The sequence below is a fragment of the Astatotilapia calliptera genome, chromosome 12 (assembly GCF_964374335.1).
Source record: "Astatotilapia calliptera chromosome 12, fAstCal68.1, whole genome shotgun sequence".
Classification (NCBI taxonomy): domain Eukaryota; kingdom Metazoa; phylum Chordata; class Actinopteri; order Cichliformes; family Cichlidae; genus Astatotilapia; species Astatotilapia calliptera.
In genome coordinates this window covers 20,363,289-20,385,988 of record NC_137433.1, presented here as the reverse complement: position 1 = coordinate 20,385,988, position 22,700 = coordinate 20,363,289, and the positions used below count along the sequence as shown (strand labels likewise).

The 22,700-nt window shown below is 42.2% G+C and overlaps 3 protein-coding genes across 5 annotated transcripts; 2 read left to right on the top strand and 1 right to left on the bottom strand.

The window, feature by feature from the left end:
• Positions 1–947: 947 nt before the first annotated feature.
• Positions 948–12,834, top strand: LOC113033537 (clustered mitochondria protein homolog). Its single transcript, XM_026187438.2, has 28 exons — positions 948–1,228; positions 3,269–3,378; positions 3,701–3,872; positions 4,491–4,628; positions 4,717–4,871; positions 4,950–5,104; positions 6,351–6,473; positions 6,624–6,756; positions 6,854–6,946; positions 7,075–7,241; positions 7,410–7,589; positions 7,675–8,094; positions 8,170–8,243; positions 8,341–8,445; positions 8,528–8,628; positions 8,712–8,864; positions 8,948–9,010; positions 9,157–9,386; positions 9,496–9,580; positions 9,742–9,895; positions 9,984–10,123; positions 10,833–10,913; positions 11,000–11,125; positions 11,231–11,340; positions 11,433–11,526; positions 11,628–11,753; positions 11,837–11,910; positions 12,096–12,834. Exons 1-28 carry the CDS (start codon positions 1,180–1,182, stop codon positions 12,604–12,606), a joined length of 4,122 nt encoding a protein of 1,373 aa, XP_026043223.2. The 5' UTR covers positions 948–1,179; the 3' UTR covers positions 12,607–12,834.
• Positions 12,835–13,623: 789 nt separating this feature from the next.
• Positions 13,624–15,704, bottom strand: srrd (SRR1 domain containing). 2 transcript variants are annotated; one of them, XM_026187439.2, is made up of 6 exons: positions 15,393–15,704; positions 15,261–15,301; positions 14,987–15,180; positions 14,794–14,892; positions 14,418–14,569; positions 13,624–14,328 (listed from the first exon to the last, which is right to left on the bottom strand). In XM_026187439.2, the coding sequence occupies exons 1-6, from the start codon at positions 15,533–15,535 to the stop codon at positions 14,088–14,090; spliced, it is 870 nt and encodes a 289-aa protein (XP_026043224.2). In that variant the 5' UTR covers positions 15,536–15,704; the 3' UTR covers positions 13,624–14,087. The 2 variants fall into 2 exon arrangements, with proteins under 2 accessions (XP_026043224.2, XP_026043225.2); XM_026187440.2 differs by having other exon boundaries at positions 14,987–15,135; positions 15,393–15,697.
• A 701-nt stretch (positions 15,705–16,405) lies between these two features.
• tfip11 (tuftelin interacting protein 11) lies at positions 16,406–22,054 on the top strand. 2 transcript variants are annotated; one of them, XM_026188621.2, is made up of 15 exons: positions 16,406–16,557; positions 17,468–17,675; positions 17,768–17,927; positions 18,025–18,181; positions 18,288–18,415; positions 18,518–18,679; positions 18,894–19,085; positions 19,245–19,424; positions 19,655–19,789; positions 19,877–19,980; positions 20,116–20,284; positions 20,445–20,688; positions 21,065–21,207; positions 21,320–21,485; positions 21,576–22,054. In XM_026188621.2, exons 2-15 carry the CDS (start codon positions 17,470–17,472, stop codon positions 21,920–21,922), a joined length of 2,493 nt encoding a protein of 830 aa, XP_026044406.1. In that variant the 5' UTR covers positions 16,406–16,557; positions 17,468–17,469; the 3' UTR covers positions 21,923–22,054. The 2 variants fall into 2 exon arrangements, with proteins under 2 accessions (XP_026044406.1, XP_080165299.1); XM_080309173.1 differs by having other exon boundaries at positions 20,116–20,288; positions 20,449–20,688.
• Positions 22,055–22,700: the final 646 nt, after the last annotated feature.

The window sequence follows — 22,700 nt, the reverse complement described above, 5'->3', positions numbered from 1 at the left end:
ATTTTCATATATTTCTTATAGGTTATTATAAGAGCAGTTACATTAAAACCCAAGGAATAGTATCACAAAACATGAACTAAAGAGCTGCATTTTTGTAATCAAAATGAAATCTACAAGGGGCTCCTGAAGGTAACGTTACGTTTACGTCCCTAACGTGGTACGGGGTGTTTCACTGTGCTGAAAACGAGGTGTACCCTGTTCTGACACTTGTGCATTCATCCAGTTATATACAAAAACGTAAACGTGACGAGTGTCAAAAAGCCATCATCCACCATAACCTGGGATATTTCGATCCTGTGGGGATATCTTATAATATGGCAGAAGTGACAAGCAGCTGACTTTTGTCCAGATGCATGCTTAACTTCCCTGACTTTCAGCTGAGAGATGTTTTATAACTCCACCACCGAGCACACTGTAGATGACTAAAACATAGTTTTATGAGATTGTAGCAGCCGAACCCAGAAGTCTTAATGCGTGTTTGGACTGAAATCTGCACAGGTATGCGTAAAATGTGACTGTAGTAGGTGTACACTTTTCAAAAGAGATGAGTAACCAAGTCACACACGGGCGCACCCATTTGTGGAAGCGTAGCTTTCTCACGGTTGTATTTTCTGCAGACTCTGAGTAAACTTGTCACAAATGAAGAAGCCCAGAAGCTGCACCCAGCAGCACTCACTTGGCGTTAGATTACAGAACACTGCCTCATCATTCCCTTTTGTTAACATCTGGACATGTGTGGACCAATGCGCTGAGCGAGCTTCCACATAATGCAATATAAAACACTTAGATTCAAAAGCCGTTTTTGTTGGACTGGTGTCAAAGCAGTCTTTAATTCACACTTCTACTCCAGGGCTTCTGGAGGGAGGAGTGAACAAAGACACACCCAGTCCAACAAGCGTGTGAGACAGCCGGAGTAATGAGCCTGTGTGGAGCAATAAGAGGAGGGTGTGGCTTTTTACACAGGGAGAGCAGATAAGCTAAGTTTGCTTTGTAGACAGGGCAGGAGTTGCAGTCCTGAGCAGGCATTTTACCTTCAGTCAGTAGGACTGTGCGTTTCCACTTGTCTTCGCTCGGTCTTTTTTCCGTGAGTTTTTAAACAAGACTGCGTGGTAGCAGCTTCCACCACAGAAGAAGTAAAACACAAGAAGACAGCTCCAGGAAAAACTTCAGTAGGCAGCCATGAAGGACAAAGTGAGGAGAGGAGGAGGAAGAAATCAAGCCAAGGCTGGTAAGAACTAGTCTGTGGGATATGTTTTACGTGTGCGCTCCTCTCTCTTTGGCACTTTCTTCCTTTTTGTGCTTGTGCGAGGGGTGTCTCCTGTAGCAGGAGAATGTGTGGAGGGTGAGACATTCCAGCACTGTACTGCTCCTCTGAACATGGCCGGTGCTTTTACCAACTTCCTGACCACTTGAAGCATCTCCTGCTGTGTATTTTGCGCATTTGAGTGCCACACACGCATACACACGTGCTGTGATGCAGCTAAAATCAATAGGAATATGTGCACAGATGTGTAAGGGGCCTTACAATATCCCCTTACAACCTTTTTAAGAAGTGAAACTCTACACACTTTCTTGATTTTTGTCCAAAACAGTTGCCACACTCTTGTGAGGACCTCCTAACGTGTTGCCACTCCCCTCATACATAACATGCTGATTGAGTTAAGGTAGAATATGCGCTAGCCTGTCACCAATTAAATTGCCCCGAGGGCGTTTTTCTTTCAAAAAATGTCATTAATCTTTGAACTGTGATTGACAGTTTAGGTAATTTCAAAGTACAGAGGAATGCTCTGACAATTACCGTTTTGCATGGTTACCATGAACGCGCTGTAGCATATACATTTCTTTGCTTCCTAGCTCGATTATAGTGCAAGCCAACTTCAGGAATCAATGCCAACATAGACTCTGTACGAGCTCCAAAAGAGAAGCGGAGGAGAGGAGGGACATTCTGACGACCAATCACAAACTGCTATTGTTTTGGGTGCTTTCCAGTTGCAAAGTAGTCCCAGATTGACAGCAAGAGTTGTGGCTGTGCTGCAGAGTGAATGAATGACAGTAGCCAGAGATAAGCTCAGTTATTATTGGCCTCTGCAATGTGCATGTTATGTTTTAGTAGCCATTGTGTGAATGCATCATTGCAAGCAAGCCTGATCCATCACCTAGGTTTTAGTTTTGTGTCACAGTTTGCTGCTTTTATCTACATAGCAGCATTGGGTGTTGGCTGTCCTTTCACTCTGAGATGGCATGTAGGCCAGTATGCAAATGCAACAGGTTTAGCCATACTTCCATTAGTGGAACACGCCAAGTCCTGTTCTCCCTGCAAGTGTGTGTGTAAAAAAAAAAGCTAGACACTCCCCATGTTTCTTTCTCTCTCTCCCCCCCCCCTTCCCCTCTTACTTGTATAAATTCACACTCTCCTTCAGGCACTCTGTTACATACCAAACTTTCCATCCTAGCTCATACTCATTTTAGAGGAAATTAGTGGGAAGAACGTGATAAATAATTATTACTATTCCTTTGTTGTTTGACTCTGTTTTAAAAGTGGCAACTAAGCAAGAGTATTGCGAATGTTGCCCAGATGGAGTCCCTGCCTCATCACGGTAGGTAAAATGCAAAAGGAAGGCAATGATTTGCAAGTAGTACAGCAAGAACGTGTCAAATGTTACAGCTGAGAAGCTGTAATCTTTTCCTTTTTAGTATATACTTCGAGCAAACAATTTCATAAAAGTCGGGCTCCTTTCCCACCGTGCTGCATGTGTCCGCTTCTTCTTAACAGCCCTGCAAGTGTTTGGGAACTGAGGGGACCATCTGCTGCTGAAAGGTTTTTTTTTTGTTTTTTTTGTTTTTTTTTTCATTCTTGCTGCTCAACAGTTCAGGGCCGCCTTTGTCATATTTTTCTTTTAATCATGTGCCAGATGTTTCAGTGGCTGGCAGGTTCAGACTGCAGGCTTTTTCTGACATGCTGCTCAAATGGGTACAGAAATATTGTTTGTCTCGCTGAAGGAAGCAAGGCCTTCCCTGAAAAGGGGAATAAAATACTTCAACATAAATGGTGCCTTCACAGATGTGTAAATCACCCAAACTTGATGCTACTTTTTGCTGTCCTTCAAAATGTTTGCAATCAGATATGATGATTAGCAGGTGTTTCACTCTGTTTTATGGGCATGTCAACAGAATCTCAGCTGTTCTGGAAACTGACATGTTCTGCTCCTTTTGCAGAACTCTTTGTTTATCCTGTTGAATCTGTTCCTCTGATTTCTCCTTCAAACAGATGCAAACAGCGTGACTGTTGGAAGCGATGCTGTCGGTATTCGCCTAGATGACGTCACATCGTTTTCTGTAAAGATCCAGGGAGCAGGAGTAGAGCCCTTTGAGCTGCAGGTACTGACTCACTGTCTGTTCCTATTTTCCTTGTTTTGTTTGTCTTTTTAAAAGCGGTGATGGCTATTCTTGTAGGGTCTTTGCCTTACAATATAAAGCACCTTGAGGTAATAATTGCTGTGATTTGGCACTATATATAGAAATAATATTGAAATTAAAATTTAGCTGGAACTATGTATTTATGGTTTATCATTTTTATCCTTTGTTATATTTGCCACTGTGGATAATTCTGTATGTCTGAAATTCTCCTCACAAGTAGATATTTGAGTGTTCGCAGATTGGATTTAACTGGTGTGTGTTTAAAAAAAATTCATCTCTGTAGGTCCATGGTTTTTGGCTTGTTCAAGATGCAGTAATGACTCTGCTTTCGAGGAATGAGGTGTTCCCGCGCTCCAACCTCTCACTCACACTGGCCGGGGCAACTCTGGATCCCCTTGCTCAACTGCAAAACGTCAAGGGTCTTAAAGCAGGTGCCATCCTTCGCCTTGTGGAAGGTATCATGTTTCTGTTTTTAATAAGCTGTCTTTGGCTACCACTCAATAAGAAATTCACCAATATGTAAGAATCGTTAAGTAAATTACTGCCTGTTTTATTCTTTTGGTAATTCAACCCATTTACACATTAGTAACATTTTAATTCTACAGCACTTTTTTTTTTTTTTTGAGTTCTTAGCAGACCTCGAGGTTGGAGGGAGAGCATTCCAGAGCATAATTATGTTCATAGCTTGTTAATTTTAACAATAATCCTATCCATATTTTCACCACACTCTCACCCTTTCTCATCCACAGACACCTAAGTTTATCTTGGCTCAGTGTAAACACCTGACTCACTTTTTCTGAGTCATCACACAAAGGTTTATAGATGCAGAGATTTAGTTGTAGTCTTTGCAACCATAAGTGCAAACTCAAGTATTTCACTCTCACCCTCTAGCTGCTGAAACAATGTACCCTCGAGCACATTCCTTATGCATCTTCTTTGTCGAACTCTGTACGGCTTGTTCTTTGAAAACAGGGCTGACCACTTTCAGGTGGTTATCAGATCTTTGTCGTATTGCTCAGAGTTTTTTAATTGGTTGATCTAAATTTTCTGTTAACCAGCGCACGTCTTTTCAGAGCCTTACACTTTCCGCTCAGCCAGAGTGCATCTGGCTCGTGTGCTTGAGCTGCTGAGAGCATCTGGACCTCAGGATGCACTGAGAGAAGGACGCTCACCTAGCATACTGGAGGCACTGACACATACACAAATACCAGGTAAACACACACCCTGTGCATTTAGACAAATTGTAACACGTACACCAAAAATGGACTCTAACTCAGTCGAATCTCCCCCCAAATGTAGAAGCTAGCTTACAAAATGGAAAGAGCCTTAAGCGCTCTCTAAGCCACACAAAAACTGAATCAACCAGCCAGGATGGAGCGCCGCCTGACTACCTCCTCCCCGGTTCCTCGGAAAGACCGCTCATGGCCCTTCTCCCACATAGCTCCCAACCAGAGGTGCACAAATAAATGGAATCTTTTTATTTGTTTCACCTAAACACACTCACTAACTCTGCATCACTTTATCCTCATCAGGCCCCCAGTTACCTGAAAGACCTGTCTCTCAGCTGCTGGAACCCTCCTCCAGGACACAGGAAGTTGCAGGGGGACTTCCTGTACATCACTGCAGTTACAATGGAGGGGCGGCGCTGTGACATCACATCCTGTCCAAAAGGTTTTTTTCTAAATAGGTAAAGAAATTCATTTTATTTAATTAAACTGCTTTCTGTGGCGGTGAGGAAAAGCAACAGCAGGCTAATAATACACAACCCACAATCCTTATACTCGTGTTGTACTTTGGTTTATTGTGGCCTTTGACACAAGCAGTGATGAATATTTCATTGGTTATTATTAGTTCTGAACACTGACAGGAAAGACTTGATAGTTATAAAGAACCTCTACTGGGAACAAAGTTCAGTGACATTGGAGAATTTATCAAAATCTGAAGGTTTACAGCAAGGGTCTGCTGTCACCTGACCTAATTTTCTCTGTACTGTGAGTGCATTATCATAAGATTGATGGAATGACAGGCAATGTGGTTAGTGGGTACCTTTATTAATAACCTGAGGTATGCAGATGACGAGAATATCGCACACAGAATGAAGTTTTAAGAGAAGACAAAAGCTCACTATGTAAGAATGACAGGCAAGCAAAATTGTGTGGACACATTATAAGAAGAGGACTGGAATATGGTACCTTGGCCTGCATTTAGGAAGAATCTGAGAAAATGTACCTCTTTTGTTTTTAGAGAGTTGGGTGGCAGCAACAGGACTCAAAATGTGTGTCAGCGCCATGTTTCCCACTCTGTAGCATCCTCTAAACTCTGGAAACTGAGGAGGCCAGCTGCTGGACATTTGTGAGAGGAGTGTTGTCCCATTCTAGCTGCTCAACAGTCCTGGGTCACCTTTGTATATTTTAATTTCATGATGCTCCAAATCTTTCAAGTTTTCAGTTGGTGAAAGAGCTCGACTGCTGCACGTCAGCACCTGAACTCTGTAACTATGAAGGCATGTTGTTGTAGCCGATGCTATAAGTCTCTTTTGATGAGTAGATCATGAGATATTCAAAGTCTTCACAATTTTTATGTTGAGGAACATTATTCTGAAACTTTCCAGTTTGTAGATGCAGGTTTTTTGTTTTTCCCCACACTAGTGAAACTCGAGCCAACTTTATTTACACTCTCTTTATACCCAATCATGTTGCTGACCTGTAGCTAACCTAACTGGCTACAAAATGTTCCTCCAGCTATTTCATTCTAGCATCACTTTGTTTTGGGGGTTTTTTTTTTTGTTTTTTTTTTTTCTTTGGTCCCGACTCTTTCAGAATTGGATATGTACCTACTTGCATACTTTCTGGGCCAATGCACACAAAGAAAGAAAATGAAAGGACTGCATCCAAGTTGGTTTAATCATATTCTCTCTCTGACATCTTTTGCAGGTCCACAGAGGATGTGTTTGATCCTCGTCCTGCACAGTCTTCTCCAGTTTGTCACTGTTTAACCGACTTGCTTTGTCATATTAGTCCTGCTGTCAAACAAACTTTTACCACACTCAAAAACAGGTAACGACATTGTTCTTTATAAAGTGAGTACTGCAGCACTGAATATGCATCCCTTCCAGCCTTTCGATTGGCAAAAGAAATGTTCAGTAATGCTTTGAAAATAACCAACTGAATCGTATTTGGAGTAAAGCAGCTTTTTCCTCTTTTTAGGCCCCTGCAACCACCAGTAGAGGTGATCACTACACCCTACCATACGCTCAGTTGGCTTGGTCCTCCATGCGCTACACGCACTCACAAAAACACCTTCACCAGACTGGGAGTAGATGATCAGGCAGAAACACAGGTTGTTTATAGCAGAAGACAGTTGTTTTCTGATGGTTGCTGGCAGCAGTTTGCTGTTGGCAGTGATCCTAATTACGCATGCCTTTGTTTATACGCAGCCTCCAGACTGGAACGAGGAGCTACAAGCAGCCAGAGATCTTCCTCAAGGAAGTCTGGAGGAGAGGCTGCAGAGAGACAAAGCAGTACTTCAGGTAAATATAGAAGCTCTCATTTAGCTTGATGTAATGGATTGTATTTGTCGGGGTTTTTTTTTTGTTTTTGTTTTTTTGGGGGGGGGGGGGTTCATATACTCTTCATTCATTCGTTCCTTTTTGCTCAGGTGAACAGTGCATTTGTGAGTACTGTTATGCAAGGGGCCGAGACTGTGGTAGACGGTTTTGTTGAGCCAGTTAATGGAAACCCAGGGGACCCAGCTTTCCTGTGGGGTGGCCTTTTCATGAGCCAGGGGACAGCAAGTGCAGTGTTTGGTGGCGAAAGGGGTCGCAGGTAAGTGCAAACTCCCTAAAAATGACAAGACGACCTGATGCCCTTTGCTGCTTATGGGATGTACGTATATGATCCATCCCATGTTGTGTATGATAAAATGACTCTTGCATTGTAGTTGTGCTTTTATATTGGCACTGATTATTTTTATCCTCCTCCTTGTATTTGCAGGGCTGCTCAGAGGCTGGAGCTTAACGGTGTGCAGGCTTACAGTGACTTGGAGGGTCTGCAGGGGCTGCACACTATACCCACAGCCATTGTTGACTACAGAGGGGTTCGCCTGTCTGCCCAGGGTCTGGCCCCTGGCTTGGAGGGCTCTGAGCAGGACCAGGGAACTGCTCCTGCTTCAAGGTACACTCCCTGAAGCTGTTTAAGAATGTTTAGTGGTATTAAATTTTCACAGATTTTAATGCTACCTGTCTCACTCGACCTTCAGAGGTTTGCTGTATGGTGTAAATGCAGGACCACAAGAGTCTCCCCATCGTAGACGGCTACTAGAACTGTTGGCTCATGCAGCCAAGTCCCTTTCGCTGCAGAGACACGTTGTCCTGGCACCCAATGGTCACCAGGTGCCCCTGTTCACCTCGGTGGATGCGCAGGGACTGTTGGGAGCTGATGGGAGGTTCTACTTATTAGATGTTTTTAGAAGTTTCCCAGCTGATGCCAACTTCTGTCCAGAGGCACAGACTGAAAGCTGCACGGTGACTGGAGAAGAAGAGAGTAATGAGAATAAGAATGACTGTATAAAAGAAGGTTGGCCAGAGGATTATCATGCAAATACTGACCTTCCAAGGAGTTTTCCTCATGGCCTCTGCAGACTGAGACCAGAACTGATGCAGGCTTTCAGTCAACACAAGTGAGTAGTAAATCAGAAGATTTATTTTAAACTTTTAAGTTTTCATGAAGTTTAAGTTTCTCTTTTGTTTTTAAGACATTGCCAGTTCACTCAGCGTGTCAGAGAGTTGTTGGATGAAAATGGAGGATTTGAAGAATGTGCCACATCTGGTAAGAAGTGTTAGTAGTTCTTACTGAATGGACACTGAAATCATGGCTGTACTTCAGCACATTTTAAGTCAAGTTGTCATTTATTTCTTTTTCGCAGGTGACTCTCGAGCCACTGCTGCCGTCCGAGCTGCGTGTAAAGACGTGGGCTCAGTTAGTGACATCCTCTTTGAGATGCGCTTTAATCCAAATGTATTTTCTCCAGGTATGCAGACTAACTACACAAGTATGCTATAGCAGAGCTCTTATTAGAACTCATCATGACACACTGCTTGTACAAATTTTAGGGGTAGCATTTCCTCCGGGGGAAAGCACATCAACAAAGCTGCAGGAACGGTTACTGAGGGAAGCGGCAGCTTTCATCATCACACACCAGATACCAGCTTTTGTAAGTCCAACCAGAGTTAATGTGCTCCAAATGGTGTCTTTTGAAAACAAACCTGTTCACTAGATGCCTGTTTGTGTCTGCAGTTGGAGGGTTGTTTGCACAACAGTGAGGCTCCAATGGACGGAGCTACTCTAAAAAATGCTCTACATCAGAGAGGCATCAACCTCCGGTACCTGGGCCATGTGGTCAAGCTTATTGCCCAGTCAGAACACAAGGAGCACCTGAGGCATATAATGGTTCGTTTAACTTTAAAAACAAAGCCTAATTCGGTCTTTATGGTGATGCTGCTTTCTTACATGCTCCTTCCTGTTTTCACCAGAGAACGGCCGTAGCTGAAATTTTTATTCGTTCAACAAGAAGGGTGTTCAACAGTTTCCTCCAGGTACCTTTTTTTTTTTTTTTTTTTTTTTAAATGTTCCTTGATGAGAACTCAAATTAATCACCCATGTTTTCACACCTTGGGTTTTAAAAAGGCAGCAGGTGTGGTTTCCAAGGAATGAACTAAAGCCTCCATTCATGTCTCTGTAGGGCGTGGATGTGTCGAGTCTCTCCGCAGCCGTCAGTCACTTCCTTAGCTGCCTGTTGGTTCCCCACTTCCCGCCCACCTCTGTAGGAGAGGATACTAAGAAGAAGTCAAGACGGCGTGGCCGAGGGGCCGGGGCCTCTGAAAGCACACCCTGGAGCACACTCACGGGAGCCGAGCTGTGGAACCTGGTCTGCCAGGATGCTGCTGAAACCTATGTCTTTGATAGCCTGGGGTGAGGGCATGGCCTTTGTTCTCCACATGCATTTATTATCTAATAGTAGAGAATCAATTTGAGAACAACCTGTGTTTTTTTTTTTTTTTTTTTTTTTTTTGTGGAACAGCTCTGGGCCAAACTACCTGGTGGAGCACTATGGCCTGCAGAAGCTCTCCTTGCTGAGAGAGTTCTGTTTAAAGACTGGTGTACAGGTAACAGACATCTGGAAATATGAATGCAGTTTTAAATTTGTCAGTCCAAGGAGAGGATATGGATATTAATATGTACATTTAAGTTGCAAAATTAGCTTTTAAAAATCAAATTCTGTATATTAAAAGGGAAAGGCACTTTTTTAATCCTGTATCCACACTAGTTGAGACTGAGAGACTACTCCTTTGACAACCAAAACAAAGCTCCTATTGGTCCAGAGGACATCATCAACATGATCCCTGTTGTCAAGCACATTCACATGCCAACTGTGGATGCCTCTAAAGTATATCAAGCTGCACAGCTCTCCATTCAGAAGGGTAAGTCCAACAGCTGCAGACTATTGTCTCCATTTTCTTCCCCGCAGTGTGAATTTACTGAAAAATAAGCTGTGTGTTATGATTGCAGGTCTGCTGGCTCAGGCCCATGAGCAGTTAAAAGAAGCGGTTTACCTGTATGGTAGAGCGTGTGACGATCTGCACCCTGAGGCTGGTTATTGCCACACCTTGCTGGCCAAGGTGGCGTACCTCCAGGGGAAAACTGCTGAGGTATGCTGACTGATCAACGGTTTCTGTTAGCCACAAACATTAACGCATAATAGAGGTGAAAATAATAGGACGGCTTTACTGGATCTTTGAAAAACAATTTATGCCACGTTTGAGAGAACACTGCAGCATTAGTTAGAGCAGATGTACAAATTATTGGGCCACACATTTTAAATCTTTGAATTCAGGTGTGTAAACCAAATGCCTACTCATGCTGTCTGCCTTAACAAACGTCAGTGAAAGATTGGCTCATTCTAAAGAGCTTCCTGAATTTGAGCATGGTTCTGTAGTGGGAAGCCACTGCTGCACAAGTCAGTCTGTGGAATTTCTTCCCTCCTAAATATTCCACCATAAACTGTAAGTGGCATTATTGCAAAGTGGAAGCATTTAGGAACCACAGCAACTCGGCCACAGTGTGTCAGACCACAAAGTTAGAGCAGGGTCACAAAGGCTCTGACTCGCCAATCGGCCTCTATAAAACATTAACATCTGCACAAACTGCATCAGGAGTTTCATGACACGGGTTTCTATGACTGAGCAGCTGCTGTATGTGTAAGGTGAAGGTGATCCTGTATTTTTGTTTGTCTCATCTGCATTGCATTACTCTCTTGGTTGATTGATGCAGACATGTATGCACTGCTCCCTCCCTAAACTGTTCCTTTTAATATAGATGAAACTATCTATTTCTCATCTGACTTTCTTTCTCCTTAAGGCCCGCAGTGTCCAGCTGAAGGCAGTTGTCATCAGTGAGAGGGTGCTCGGCTTTGATCATCCAAACACGATTCAGCAATACGTGAGTACAGCTACACATTTGTATATTAGAGAATGTACTTTATCCAGTCATCGCAAAGTCACAGTTGCCATTGTTTTTGTATGTAGGCCCTCTTAGGTGTGTATGTGTATGCTGGAGGGGAGACCACCCTGGCACAGAAGTGTTTCCTCAGAGCTCGTCTGTTAATGCTTACAGTGCACGGAGAAGACCATCCATACACCGCAACACTGGATGTAGGTTTGATGGACTTGAGTCTGGAATGCTCAGAAGAAAAGCTTTTGACAATATAATGAAAAGTGACATGACTATATGAAAGTGCTAACATTTTCTTCTTGTAGAACTGCCTTGGGCTGGTGCTAGCAGAAGATCAGACAGGCCAGTTCCTAAAGAATGCTGTGAGACTTAACACTTCCTTCTTTGGCCCCACATGTCTACAGACTGCTCTAAAGTAAGATAATATTTTGAATAAAAAGTCAGTGAGATGTCTATTGTCTCTCCCCAAAACATGACCACTTTTCTCCCTGATTCTTGTCTGTGCAGTCAGCACTTGTTGGCCCAGTGGATGTGCACTAAGGGTGACTACAGAAATGCTATGACACATGAGAAAGAGGCCTTGACTGCCTTTACCTCTCTGGTCAGTAAAAGTTTGAGAGAGGAAGTAAAGTGGGTGACTGACTGTATTTGCATAGACTTAAATTTTTTTTATTTTTTATTTTTCCCTGCCCCCCTCTTTAGTTTGGAGAAGATCACCCACAAACACGCTGCAGCAAAGACTTCCTGTCCACCATAACCAAGCAAGCGGTAAAAGTTGAACGCACTCTCAGACAGGCAGGAGCTGAGTGCACAGAAGCAACTGTGGAGGTAGGTGCCTGAAAGCATATGCAACTCTCTTTCAAAGGAAAAAGTAAAGCATGCTAAACCCCATTGTTCTCCATTTCCCGCAGTGTCTCAGTCCAACACCCGACATTATTCTGGAGCAGATGGTTCTAGTTACGGGGATCAGGAATATTACACAGAGGTAAATATTCATAGTGGGATGGCATACCCAGTGTTAAAGCAATATGACAATGCACGTCTCAAGCCTGGACCCAAAAATGGACTTTAGAAATGGTGTTTTTAAATTCTAGTTGGATTGTATGTGGCTTATTTCAGTATTAGCATTTCTTATGTATAAACCCACTTATGACACGACTGTTTTCACAGTAATAGGTTCCAGGAGTATAAGCAGAAACATCTTGAGCTAAAGGCTGCAGTGGTGAAAGAGCTGGGACTAAAACTACCTAATGTCGCCTCAGTGGCTGTGACTGGAGGAGGGAAATGTTCAGACCGAGAAAAGGGATGTGGGAAGGAACCAGAGGGTGGGGGAAACCCAGCAGAGGATACAAGCAAGTGCCAGCAGGACCAACAAGTAGAAGGATCTCTGGAGAGCACTGGGAAAGTTTCAGCTAATTGTCATGTGACTGAGCAAAACCAGCAAAAGGAGAAAACCAGTGCAGAAGGTGACAAAGCGGCCTCTGATGAGGTCAAAACGGTAAATGATGAGATGGAGTCGAGCTCAGGCGAAATGAATGGAAGGATGGACGTCCCTGCAAGCCCATCAGCCCTGAGAAGTGACGTGAGCTGGGCAGATGTTGTTTCAAAGTCCAGAGGCAAAGCTACAGCCGTAAATAGAGAAGGAGATGGCAGCACTGCCAATGGACCAGCTGAAGAATGATCACGAAGCCAACAAACAGTTGTAATAGTTTTCCAAAGTCACTGCTGTAAGATTAAAAAAAACCTCTTCCAGTATTTCCTGATGAAATTTGATCCAATGAACAAGAAGGACAGAATGACTATTACTTTATCCTGAAGATTTTACCTTAGTACTGACTCGGAGAGGGTTTAACCTTGTTTGTTTTTTGTTTTTTCAATAATAAAATTTTTACCTTGGTGTATTTAAAAAGTGTGCCTTCAGGTTTGTTTCTTAATGCACTTACATGACATGACTTTATATCATGTGAATGTTAAAACTCTAAACTCATCTGTAACTCAGGATGCATCTGTTCCAACGAACCAACCAAATTTAAAGTTCTATTTGTACACATGTGAGCTGAAGCACTGGAAGTTAGACTGTAAAATAAAAAGGGTTAGCTTTTATAAAATCTTACTACTCTATATAAAACTGAATCTGATTGGTCCAAACATAAGAAATTCAACTTATTGTCTTTATATACTTAAATTACCAATGTGACTGTTCAACCCTATGAGAATTTCTATTAATGTGATTATAAATAAAATCTGTGGAGTTGATAAAAGTTGAATTTTTGTAACATGCTAATGTGTGTTTGCTTGGTGGGGTGTGGAAATCAGTTTATGACTTGCGCTTTATGACATGTTATTTTGCTCGAAGCAGCCATCAGAAGATGGGCACTGTGGTGTTTAAATAATGCCTAGTTTGCACTAAAGAGCCAAAGTGTCAAGAAAATCTCCCAAACAACACTACGAGCCTGAATTATAGATATAAGGCAGAACGGATCCATGCAAATCATTGCCTCAGTTTCCTGTTCTTAGCTGACAAGTGACAGCCGGTGTGGTCTTCTGCTGCTGAATCTCACCTGCTTAAACATTGTGTGTTCAGATATGCTCTTTTGCATACTTTGGTTGTATCATGGCTAATTCAGGACCAGACACACAAAATGTTAGTTCTATTAAAGAATTTGTTACGGCTGAATAAAGTCAGACATGAGCAGGATTTGTTCCAACAATTTTTAATTCTTGTGCTCTTCTTGAATAGATTGCATGGTCCACAGCTCAAAATAATCCTTGTTTTATAGTGGGCCTTCATGCCCAGCCCCTCAATTTGTCACTGTTTGTAAAGAAGCTGTTTTAGCTCTCCATTTTATGCCAGCTTTCTTTTGATTGGCTTCTGCTGACAAACAGAGGGTTTGAACAGTAAGTGGGTGGGGCTTCTGTCCCATACATCTGGAACTGACCAAATTAAGGTTCTCTGATGGTCTTAGTTTAGGGCAGTCTGATGCCTGAGGTTCTAGCTCACTGGAAAACTCTGAAACTCGGTTGATGTTTAATATGAAAACCCATCATTGTCACCATATATAATTAAGTAAAAGTACAACAGGTCCATTAAAAAAAAAACAAAACAACTAGTCATATGAATGACAACAGTCAATAACAAATGTCCTATATCCATCTCCTGCCTCAGCTCTGAGTTTCCTTCAGTATAATCTCCAAATCAGGGCTGTGTGGGTACTGTGGTTCAGGTGACTCTGCCCAGGTAGACTGTGGGAGTCCATTAAGGCTGCTGGAAGGAAATGTGATGACTGCTGTGTCATTGAAGACGTCTATCAGATGAGATGGGCATGCAAGCTTTCTCTCCACACTAAAATCCACAGCCTTACTGATGTAGCTGTAGTCTCGCGTAAACTCTTTCTCGATCGTTCTGTTGGGGAAACAGACAGATGTCAACTTCATCTCCACTGCTCTTGCTTAAACGTTTACTCCATCGTCTACGTGTCGTCTCGTACAAACCTATCCCTCATCCCACTGAAGCTGTTTCCGATGATTATCATCAGAGGGAGACCCCGTGCACTCCAGTTCTTCCACAGAAGGTTGTTGTAGAGGGCTTTCCCACAATGCATCAGGTAAAAAAATGTGGGTTTTTCTACCAAACGTTTCCCCTCCTGAGCAATACAGACACAGAGGATCACACACTGTTTGCACAGTCTACTCCCCTAAACAATTTTGTAGTCCCCATTTTCAATATAAAATGGATAATAAATAATAATATAGTTGACATTTGGAAGAACTGTAAAGTTTTATGTACTATATGACACAGTTCTCTTTAGTATATGCCTATTAACAGTGTTTCACTTAATTACCAGGACACGAGGGAGCAACAACTGACCTCATTTTCTGAGAGTACAGTCAGACCCAGGTCTCTCAAAACATCTCTCTCTCCAGAAGAGAAGACTGGATCATAGACTGAGCAGTCCTTTAGAGGAATCTGAAGACATTAACAGGGAGAGACAGAATATGTATAACAAGCAGGGTCTAGTGTGAGTGTTTGTCATCTAACTGATGATGAAGCCTCCCCTGACCTGTCCTGCTTCCAGTAGAAGAAGCAACATGGCAAGCTGGTAGCGGGCTGAGACACAGGAGGCAAACGGACCGAGGCCATAACACACACACTCCAGCTGCTGGCATGTCCTGGGGATCCGCTCCGGCTGGTCCTCAGCGTCCTTGTCCGCTGGAGATTTGGAAAGAGATGCTGATGCCGCCACCAAGAGCTGCTCTAAAGGCAGAAACGCAATAACACACACAGCTGCAAGCCAGATGCTTGGTGGTAACCCCAACTTTCAAAGCAAAACCTACCCTTCCAATCGTGCCAAAACTCTTCGCATCTTAGTTCAGACCTGCAGAGGTAAAATAAAGGCAGAGTTATGGGACTGTGGTGAAGATGAGACGTCCGACGTGTTGCTGCTGAGCTATTCTTGAATTTCATACATGGTATCTCTGATGCGTTTAACGGTTTTCCCGACGTCCAGCGACTCCTGGCCGCATGCTGCAGACACCTGAAGAGACTTTGAGCTCCTCGACGCACCTTTTCGTCGCCGAGCCACCTGCCACTCCCCTCCGGTGTCCGACATTTATGCTAACTTAGCACCAATATCCCTGCATATCATTTTTTTAAAAATCGTCCAATTATCAAAGGACAAAACGCATTTTTTCCCTTCAGTAGACAAGTGACTAACATATGGGAATATTTAGGGTGTAACACGCGTTTCCTCTTCCGGCGTTACGCCAAATTTGTAGTCCATCAAATAACATCCACCTGGTGGTGGTGTACGGTCATTAAATCACAATAGAAATAATGCACAGCTCGGTTGATTTAAAGAAACTGCGATATTTATTTTTATTTTTAAATATACTATTACTATATATAATTATGTATATTATTGTAAAGCAAACTAGAAATTGCCCCGTTGTTTTTAGCTAATTTTGTTTATTAATTCATTCTCATATAGGACTTTGCAGTGTGGTTTTATGTATTTTTGTATGTACTTATTTAATACTTTATTTAACCAGTGTGTCCCAAATTACAGATCATGATTCACTTTTATAGTGAAGTCACTGCGACTTTTATCTTTAATAATTTTTAGGTATTCATGTTCAAACATTGCCTCAAATTACTACGAAATAAAATAAAATTCTGAAAGTGGGTAGGCACATTTTTTTCTAACTAAATAAACAAATAAATACATTTTGAAATGCATTTAATATATTTAACATATTAAGCTTTTTTTAAACTAATAGTATGATGTAATATGAATTTCTATTAACCTGGGGAAAAAACAAAACTGAGTTTTATATACCGTGTTATTATTATTATTATTATTATTATTATTATTATTATTTACAACTGAAACGAACATTACTTCGCAAAGTCAATGAAATAAACGCATCTTTGCCCTTTCTACGCCAACAGTCATTACTAAGAACCAACGAAATATTTTAGAGGGGTACAGAATTTGGTGTAACACCATTATACCGGAAGTACTTGTGTTTTCGTGCACTAAACGAAGGAGCGTTAGTGTGGATTTCTTCTCGTCGTTTTTGAAAGAAAGCATGTCCAATTGATCTCCACGCCGACCTTTATATAACTGTTCAGGTGCGTTAGAGAACATGGTGTTTGCACTGCTCTCAACACTCGCGATTATTACGTATAGCAAGACATTCATGCTGTAGAGGGTAACTAACCTTAGCTATAGCTAGTTATCGTTAGCTTACATTACGTTTTCTCCACAGAGATGAATTTGTTCGGTGTCGTTAGTGTCAACTAGCAAACCAAATATTTGAGATAGTGATGTGTATGTTTAAGACGCTTCTCTATAAAATAAAAATTTACTTTACATTTACACTGATCTAATTTTTGCGACACTGTTGCTGATCTGGAATCTGCAGCAATAGAGCCTCAAAGTGTGGACAGGCTGACAGATGAGGTCGGGTAGGATGTTCTCAGATAACGTTGCGGTCTGTAGTTAGAGTAGGGAGCAGGTGAAAGAGCCTGGACTGCTGGAGGTATGCTCTGGAGAACAGAGGACATGTGAGAGGATGAGAGAGAAATGGGTGTAAAAGTAACGACGAGGACGGAGAGTGGTTTGATATGGAATCCAAGATATTGAGCTGCTAGGCAGGAGGAAAAGAGGAAGACCACAGAAGAGATTCATAGAGGAAGTGAAGGAGGACATGTTGCTGTGCTAGAGGAGGATGTTAGGGACAGTGTTAGAGGATCTGCTGTGGCGACCTCTAAAGAGAACAGCTGGAATAAGAAAAATGTTATGTTTTATTATAATGTGTTTGATTTTGTTTTTCCCTGTGCTCTGAGCTACAACTCATTGCTTTAAACAGTAGATTGAGTTTGATCCGTTGCTATGGAGAGGGATGTATTTTATTATTCTGATCCCATGTCCAAGGGCTTTACCTAAACCTTTTCACAAGTAGAGCAAATTTATTTGAAATTACTTATGCGGAGTTTTTACATTTCTTTAAATTGTGATTTTGTTCATTATGATCTCCAGAGATGTCCATGTCACACCTATATGGGCGGAGAGATGAGGAGGAGGAGGGTGTTGAGGTTGAGAGCTTTGAGGTGACAGACTGGGACCTGGCCAACGAGTTCAACCCAGACCGCCACAGACACAGGCAGACCAAGGAACAGGCCACTTACGGCATCTGGGCTGACAGGGATTCAGACGAAGATGAGAGGCCCAGCTTTGGTGGCAAGAGGTGAGGCGTGGGTTTGTTTTTGCTGCTGCCCACAGCTTTAAAGTCTGCCATTAGTAGGAGATTGAGTTTGCTGTCTGTGTTTTCATTGCTAGATCTAAAGACTACACTGTCCCAGTGAACTTTGTGAGTGCTGGTCTGCGAAAGACGGCAGCAGAGGAGAAACAGCTGAAAGGGGAAGGAGGGTCTGATGACTCTGATGATGATGGTCCTGCAGCTCCTCCACCTTCTCGTGCACCCAAAAAACTCCAAATGGTAAATTTGGTTATGTGTGATTTGTTTGTGTGTACATTGCAGATAAATATCTCAAAGAAGTTTATAGGAACAATTATATGCTGAATTGTTTTGTTAGGGTAATTTCCGTGGGAATCAGTCACAGAGGTTTGCAGGTGGCATACAGTCTGGACATGGCATTGGCAGCTGGGAGAAACACACTAGGGGAATTGGGCAGAAACTACTGCAGAAAATGGGCTACCAACCAGGAAAAGGCCTGGGAAAGAATGCTCAAGGTAGGGTGGGAAAGGCTGAGAAGGCCACATTAATGAAGTATTTAAGAGTATTGTGTGTATTTCAGAGCTGATCTACTTTGTTTTTCCACACTCTCATTTGCTGCAGGTATTGTAAACCCTATTGAAGCAAAGGTTCGTAAGGGAAAGGGGGCAGTTGGAGCCTATGGAAATGAGCGAACCCAGCAGTCTCTCCAAGATTTTCCTGTGGTGGACTCTGATGAAGAGGAGGAAAAGGTACAGTGTGCACATAAATGTGCTTTTCCTTTTTCTATGTGTAAGCAGATGTTGAATTGTAGAGTCATTTTTTTACATTAATCTAAATTCGTGCTGATGTAGGAGTTCCAGAAGGAGCTGGGCCAGTGGCGTAAGGATCCTGCAGGGTCGGCAGGAAAGAAGAAACCGAAGTACTCCTACAGAACTGCAGATGAGCTCAGAGCTAAAGGCAAAGTGGCGGGGCGGGCTACAGCGGCATCTGCTGGGGAGCTGGCACAGGTCAAGGTATTAGTGCTTTTTTGTCCTTTCTCAGAGGTGTGTTATAAGGGCATTGTGGCTTGGCTGTATTTTTACAACAAACTTTAGCAGCTAAAGTTAATTGTAGTCAGTATTAGACTCTATGGGTGAAGTTGTTTGGTGTATCTATATAAGCACATGCGCTCTGCTATTATTGTTTGTTTTTAACCTTTTTTACCCCATACCTGCCCCTGGTGCCTAGGTGATAGACATGACTGGAAGAGAGCAGAAGGTGTACTACAGTTACAGTCAGATATCCAACAAGCACAGTGTTCCTGATGAAGGTCCACCAAGCATGTCTACTCGGGATCAGAAGGGATCATGCTTTGCGCTCCCTGAGCTTGAACATAACCTTCAGCTGTTGATAGACCTTACAGAACAGGACATATTACAGGTATGAGGATACCAAAATTGTTTTTCCAAATATATTTGGCTATAACTAAGATAATGCCTCCTTATTAGATCAGCAAACTGGGGCTTCCTTTATAATTTAGCAGATTTTTACTATTTATTTTTTTTAATCTCTTTCTTTTTTCATATAACCCTGGTATAGTCTGCCAGACGTCTGCAGCATGAAAAAGATGTTGTCGTTTCTCTGAGCCACGAGTCAAGAGCCTTGCAGAACAGACTGGATACGGAGCAAGATGCCATCCAGAGAATGGAAGCTGTGCTGGCATTAGTGGAGCGTTTTCCATCTGGGGAGACACCACCAGGGGAGGGTCCTACTCTGCAGGTGCATATAAAAAGAGAATGGACTGAGCACCTACACCTTTTTAGAATTTTGTATTAGGTGTAAAGTTTCAAAGCAGTCTTCTGTCAGAAAATCATTTAAAAACCGGAGAATAAAACAACATAAAAACAAAATTGTGAAACAGAGACAAAGTGAGAACAGGATGGAAACTGAGTGCTTGCTCAGTTTTCATGTAATCATTTTAGTAATTTTTGGTTCTTCTCTTTGTTCAGGAGTGTGCTCGCATCTTTGAGACCTTGCAAACAGATTATTATGAAGAATACAAGATGATGGGTTTAGCAGACCTTGCTGTAGCTGTTGTTCATCCGTTACTTAAAGAAAAACTTCATTTCTGGGACCCCCTGAAGGTACATTTTTGCGAGTATATCTTTTAAGATAACTGCATCCTTTTTACATGTTAATAATTCTCTACCACATTTTAATTATTATTTCAGGACAGCTCTTACTGTCTGGAAGATATTGGTCAGTGGAGAGCAATCCTTGAATCTCGGGATATGCACTCCAGTGGCCCAGATTCAAATATGGATCCTTATCACAGGTAAATTTGAACACACAAACATATATTAGGTTGTGCTTTGTGTATTTATGTGAATAAATGTTGGTTATATGTGATCTAGCCCTTTTTTTTAAAACTACATGTGTCTGTAAAATGCGTGTGGTCTTTGTGTTTCAGACTCTTATGGGAAGTGTGGATCCCAGTGATGCGGACTTGCGTGTCAGGCTGGCAGCCTCGTATGGTCGGGCCGATGGTGGACTGTGTAGAAGTGTGGGCTCCTCTTTTGCCCCTGTGGATACTGGATCACCTGTTGGAGCAGCTGATCTTACCCAGATTACAGCGAGAGGCAAGTCACACACGCTGATAAAGAGAAATATTTTTGATTTGCTCCCATTATTTATGACTGAAAAACTGTTTACTATATGCTATACTGACCTTATGCCTCCATCAGTATCAAAGGCAGTTTTGTCACATGTAAACCTCTCTCTTTGTTCCCTGTTTAACAGGTAGATAACTGGAACCCTTTAACTGACACGGTGCCTATCCACTCCTGGATCCACCCTTGGCTGCCTCTGCTCCAGTCACGTCTAGAGCCTCTTTATCCGCCAATTAGGAGCAAACTGTCCAACGCCTTGCAGCGCTGGCATCCCAGCGACGCCTCAGCTCGCCTCATCCTACAGCCGTGGAAAGATGTATTCACACCAGGTGCATGGGAGGCCTTCATGGTGAAAAACATCATCCCTAAACTAGGTATGTCTTCATCTGTGATGACGTCATGTGTGTGCTGGGAGGAAAATCGAAGGAGATGAGCCAACCTCTTATTAAAGTCAAGCCTTGCCTCATTAATTAGGTTTAGGCACAGGTGTAAGAAGTCAGAAGTACAGTTACCTATTTATTTGACTAGAGTGGATGTTTTAATTGTGACATTCAAAAGATGGGGATTTATAACATATACACTCAGTTTAGACCTGGTAAATACGATAAACAACTGAACAGAAGCTATAAATCGACAGGAAACTGCACCAGTGTGCCAAAGACATGAATGAAAATGAACCCCTCCACGTTTCCATTCTCAAGTAGCCCCACTGATATCTCTTCATGCAACTGCTGATCTTTCTCTCTGCAGCTTTGTGTCTGGAAGAGCTGGTTATCAACCCTCACCAGCAGCAGATGGAGCCATTTCACTGGGTCTTGGACTGGGAGGGCATGCTGTCCCCCTCTAGCCTCGTGTCACTGCTTGACAAAAACTTTTTCACGAAATGGTTACAGGTCAGTGAATTAAAATGTACTCAGAACTGAGCATTTTGGTGTTTCATATAATTGCTTTTTGGATTTTATACCTTTTGGGTTTGTTTTTTTTTTTGCTTTTTGTGGATTATAGGTCCTGTGTTCATGGCTGAGCAACAGTCCCAACTATGAGGAAATCACAAAGTGGTACCTCGGCTGGAAAAGCATGTTTAGTGACGTCTTGTTGGCCCAGCCCCTCATTAAAGAGAAATTCAATGAGGCTTTGGACATCATGAACCGTGCGGTCTCCTCAGGCATAGGTTCGTACTCCACAGTCTGAAGATGTATAATAAACACACAAAAATGAGTATTACTCAAAGTATAACTTTCTTTTTTTCGTGTCATTTCAGGCGGTTATATGCAACCTGGAGCGAGGGAGAACATTGCATATCTCACACAGACAGAGAGACGCAAGGACTTCCAGTATGAAGCCATGCAGGAGCGCAGGGACGCCGAGAGCGTGGCCCACAGAGGGATCAGCGCCGGTGTGCCGACTAACTTTAAGGATCTCATCCAGGCCAAGGCAGAGGAGAACAACATCGTTTTCATGCCCTTAGTGGCTAAACGACATGAGGGAAAACAGCTGTACACATTTGGGCGTATTGTTATCTACATAGATCGAGGGGTGGTGTTTGTGCAAGGAGAGAAGACTTGGGTACCCACATCTCTGCAGAGTCTGATCGATATGGCAAAATGAGCGTGGACTGACATATTTAGGTCTGACAACTATAAGGAAAACAGGAAATATCTTTTGTTTTTAAGTAACTTCTCTAGCATATGTCTCTTTCTCTAAGAGGTCAGAATTGTGAATAAATAACTTTTGAATGCATGCTGACTCTCTTTATTGCTCAAAAATGAATTTTAAATACTGTACTTGTACAGTGAAAAGCACATATGTTTTCACATATTGCACATTTTTATACAAAAGCTGGTTAACGGTCACAGTGTTTATAATGTTCTCTTGATACACATACAAAAACAGTACTTATCTTCAATGTTTCTATTGTAACATCAACAGTTAAGTAATTGGAGTACATTTTTGGTGTTGTTCATTTTTCTTTTTGTCTGTGACAGCGTATTGGTCTGTGTGGAGGTGACCATTTATACCCACAGGTTAATTGGCTTTACGAGAGGCAAAAGACCTACAAGTCTCACAAGAAAAGTGTCTCCTAAAAGAAATCCCTGCTGAACCTTAACGGACTGAAAAGCAGCTGAGCTGATCATAGTTTTCAACATTTAATCGTTTTAATAGAAAAAAGGAATGACTTGAAAAATAAGACTTGCACAAAAATAGCTTTAGCTTTTATTTATGTGCATAAGAACAAACAAACTTGCAGCATATTCGTCCATGATATGATTGTTAGCAAACCCTTAACTTGCAGTTTTAAGGTTACGTTTTTAGAGTAGCTTTAAGCATTATTCAACAGATTGAAACCCTATTTGTGAACATTAACAATGCGATACAAACGATAACA

Coding starts and splice junctions, on each gene's coding strand:
- LOC113033537 (XM_026187438.2), top strand. CDS start 1,180: ATGAAGGACAAAGTGAGGAGAGGAGGAGGAAGAAATCAAGCCAAGGCT. Junction 4,872..4,949: donor CACATAGCTCCCAACCAGAG/GTGCACAAATAA, acceptor TATCCTCATCAG/GCCCCCAGTTACCTGAAAGA. Junction 11,126..11,230: donor CATACACCGCAACACTGGAT/GTAGGTTTGATG, acceptor TTCTTCTTGTAG/AACTGCCTTGGGCTGGTGCT.
- srrd (XM_026187439.2), bottom strand. CDS start 15,535: ATGTCGGACACCGGAGGGGAGTGGCAGGTGGCTCGGCGACGAAAAGGT. Junction 15,302..15,392: donor AAACGCATCAGAGATACCAT/GTATGAAATTCA, acceptor TTACCTCTGCAG/GTCTGAACTAAGATGCGAAG. Junction 14,329..14,417: donor TTCAGTGGGATGAGGGATAG/GTTTGTACGAGA, acceptor TTTCCCCAACAG/AACGATCGAGAAAGAGTTTA.
- tfip11 (XM_026188621.2), top strand. CDS start 17,470: ATGTCCATGTCACACCTATATGGGCGGAGAGATGAGGAGGAGGAGGGT. Junction 17,676..17,767: donor CCCAGCTTTGGTGGCAAGAG/GTGAGGCGTGGG, acceptor TTTCATTGCTAG/ATCTAAAGACTACACTGTCC. Junction 18,416..18,517: donor CTGATGAAGAGGAGGAAAAG/GTACAGTGTGCA, acceptor GTGCTGATGTAG/GAGTTCCAGAAGGAGCTGGG.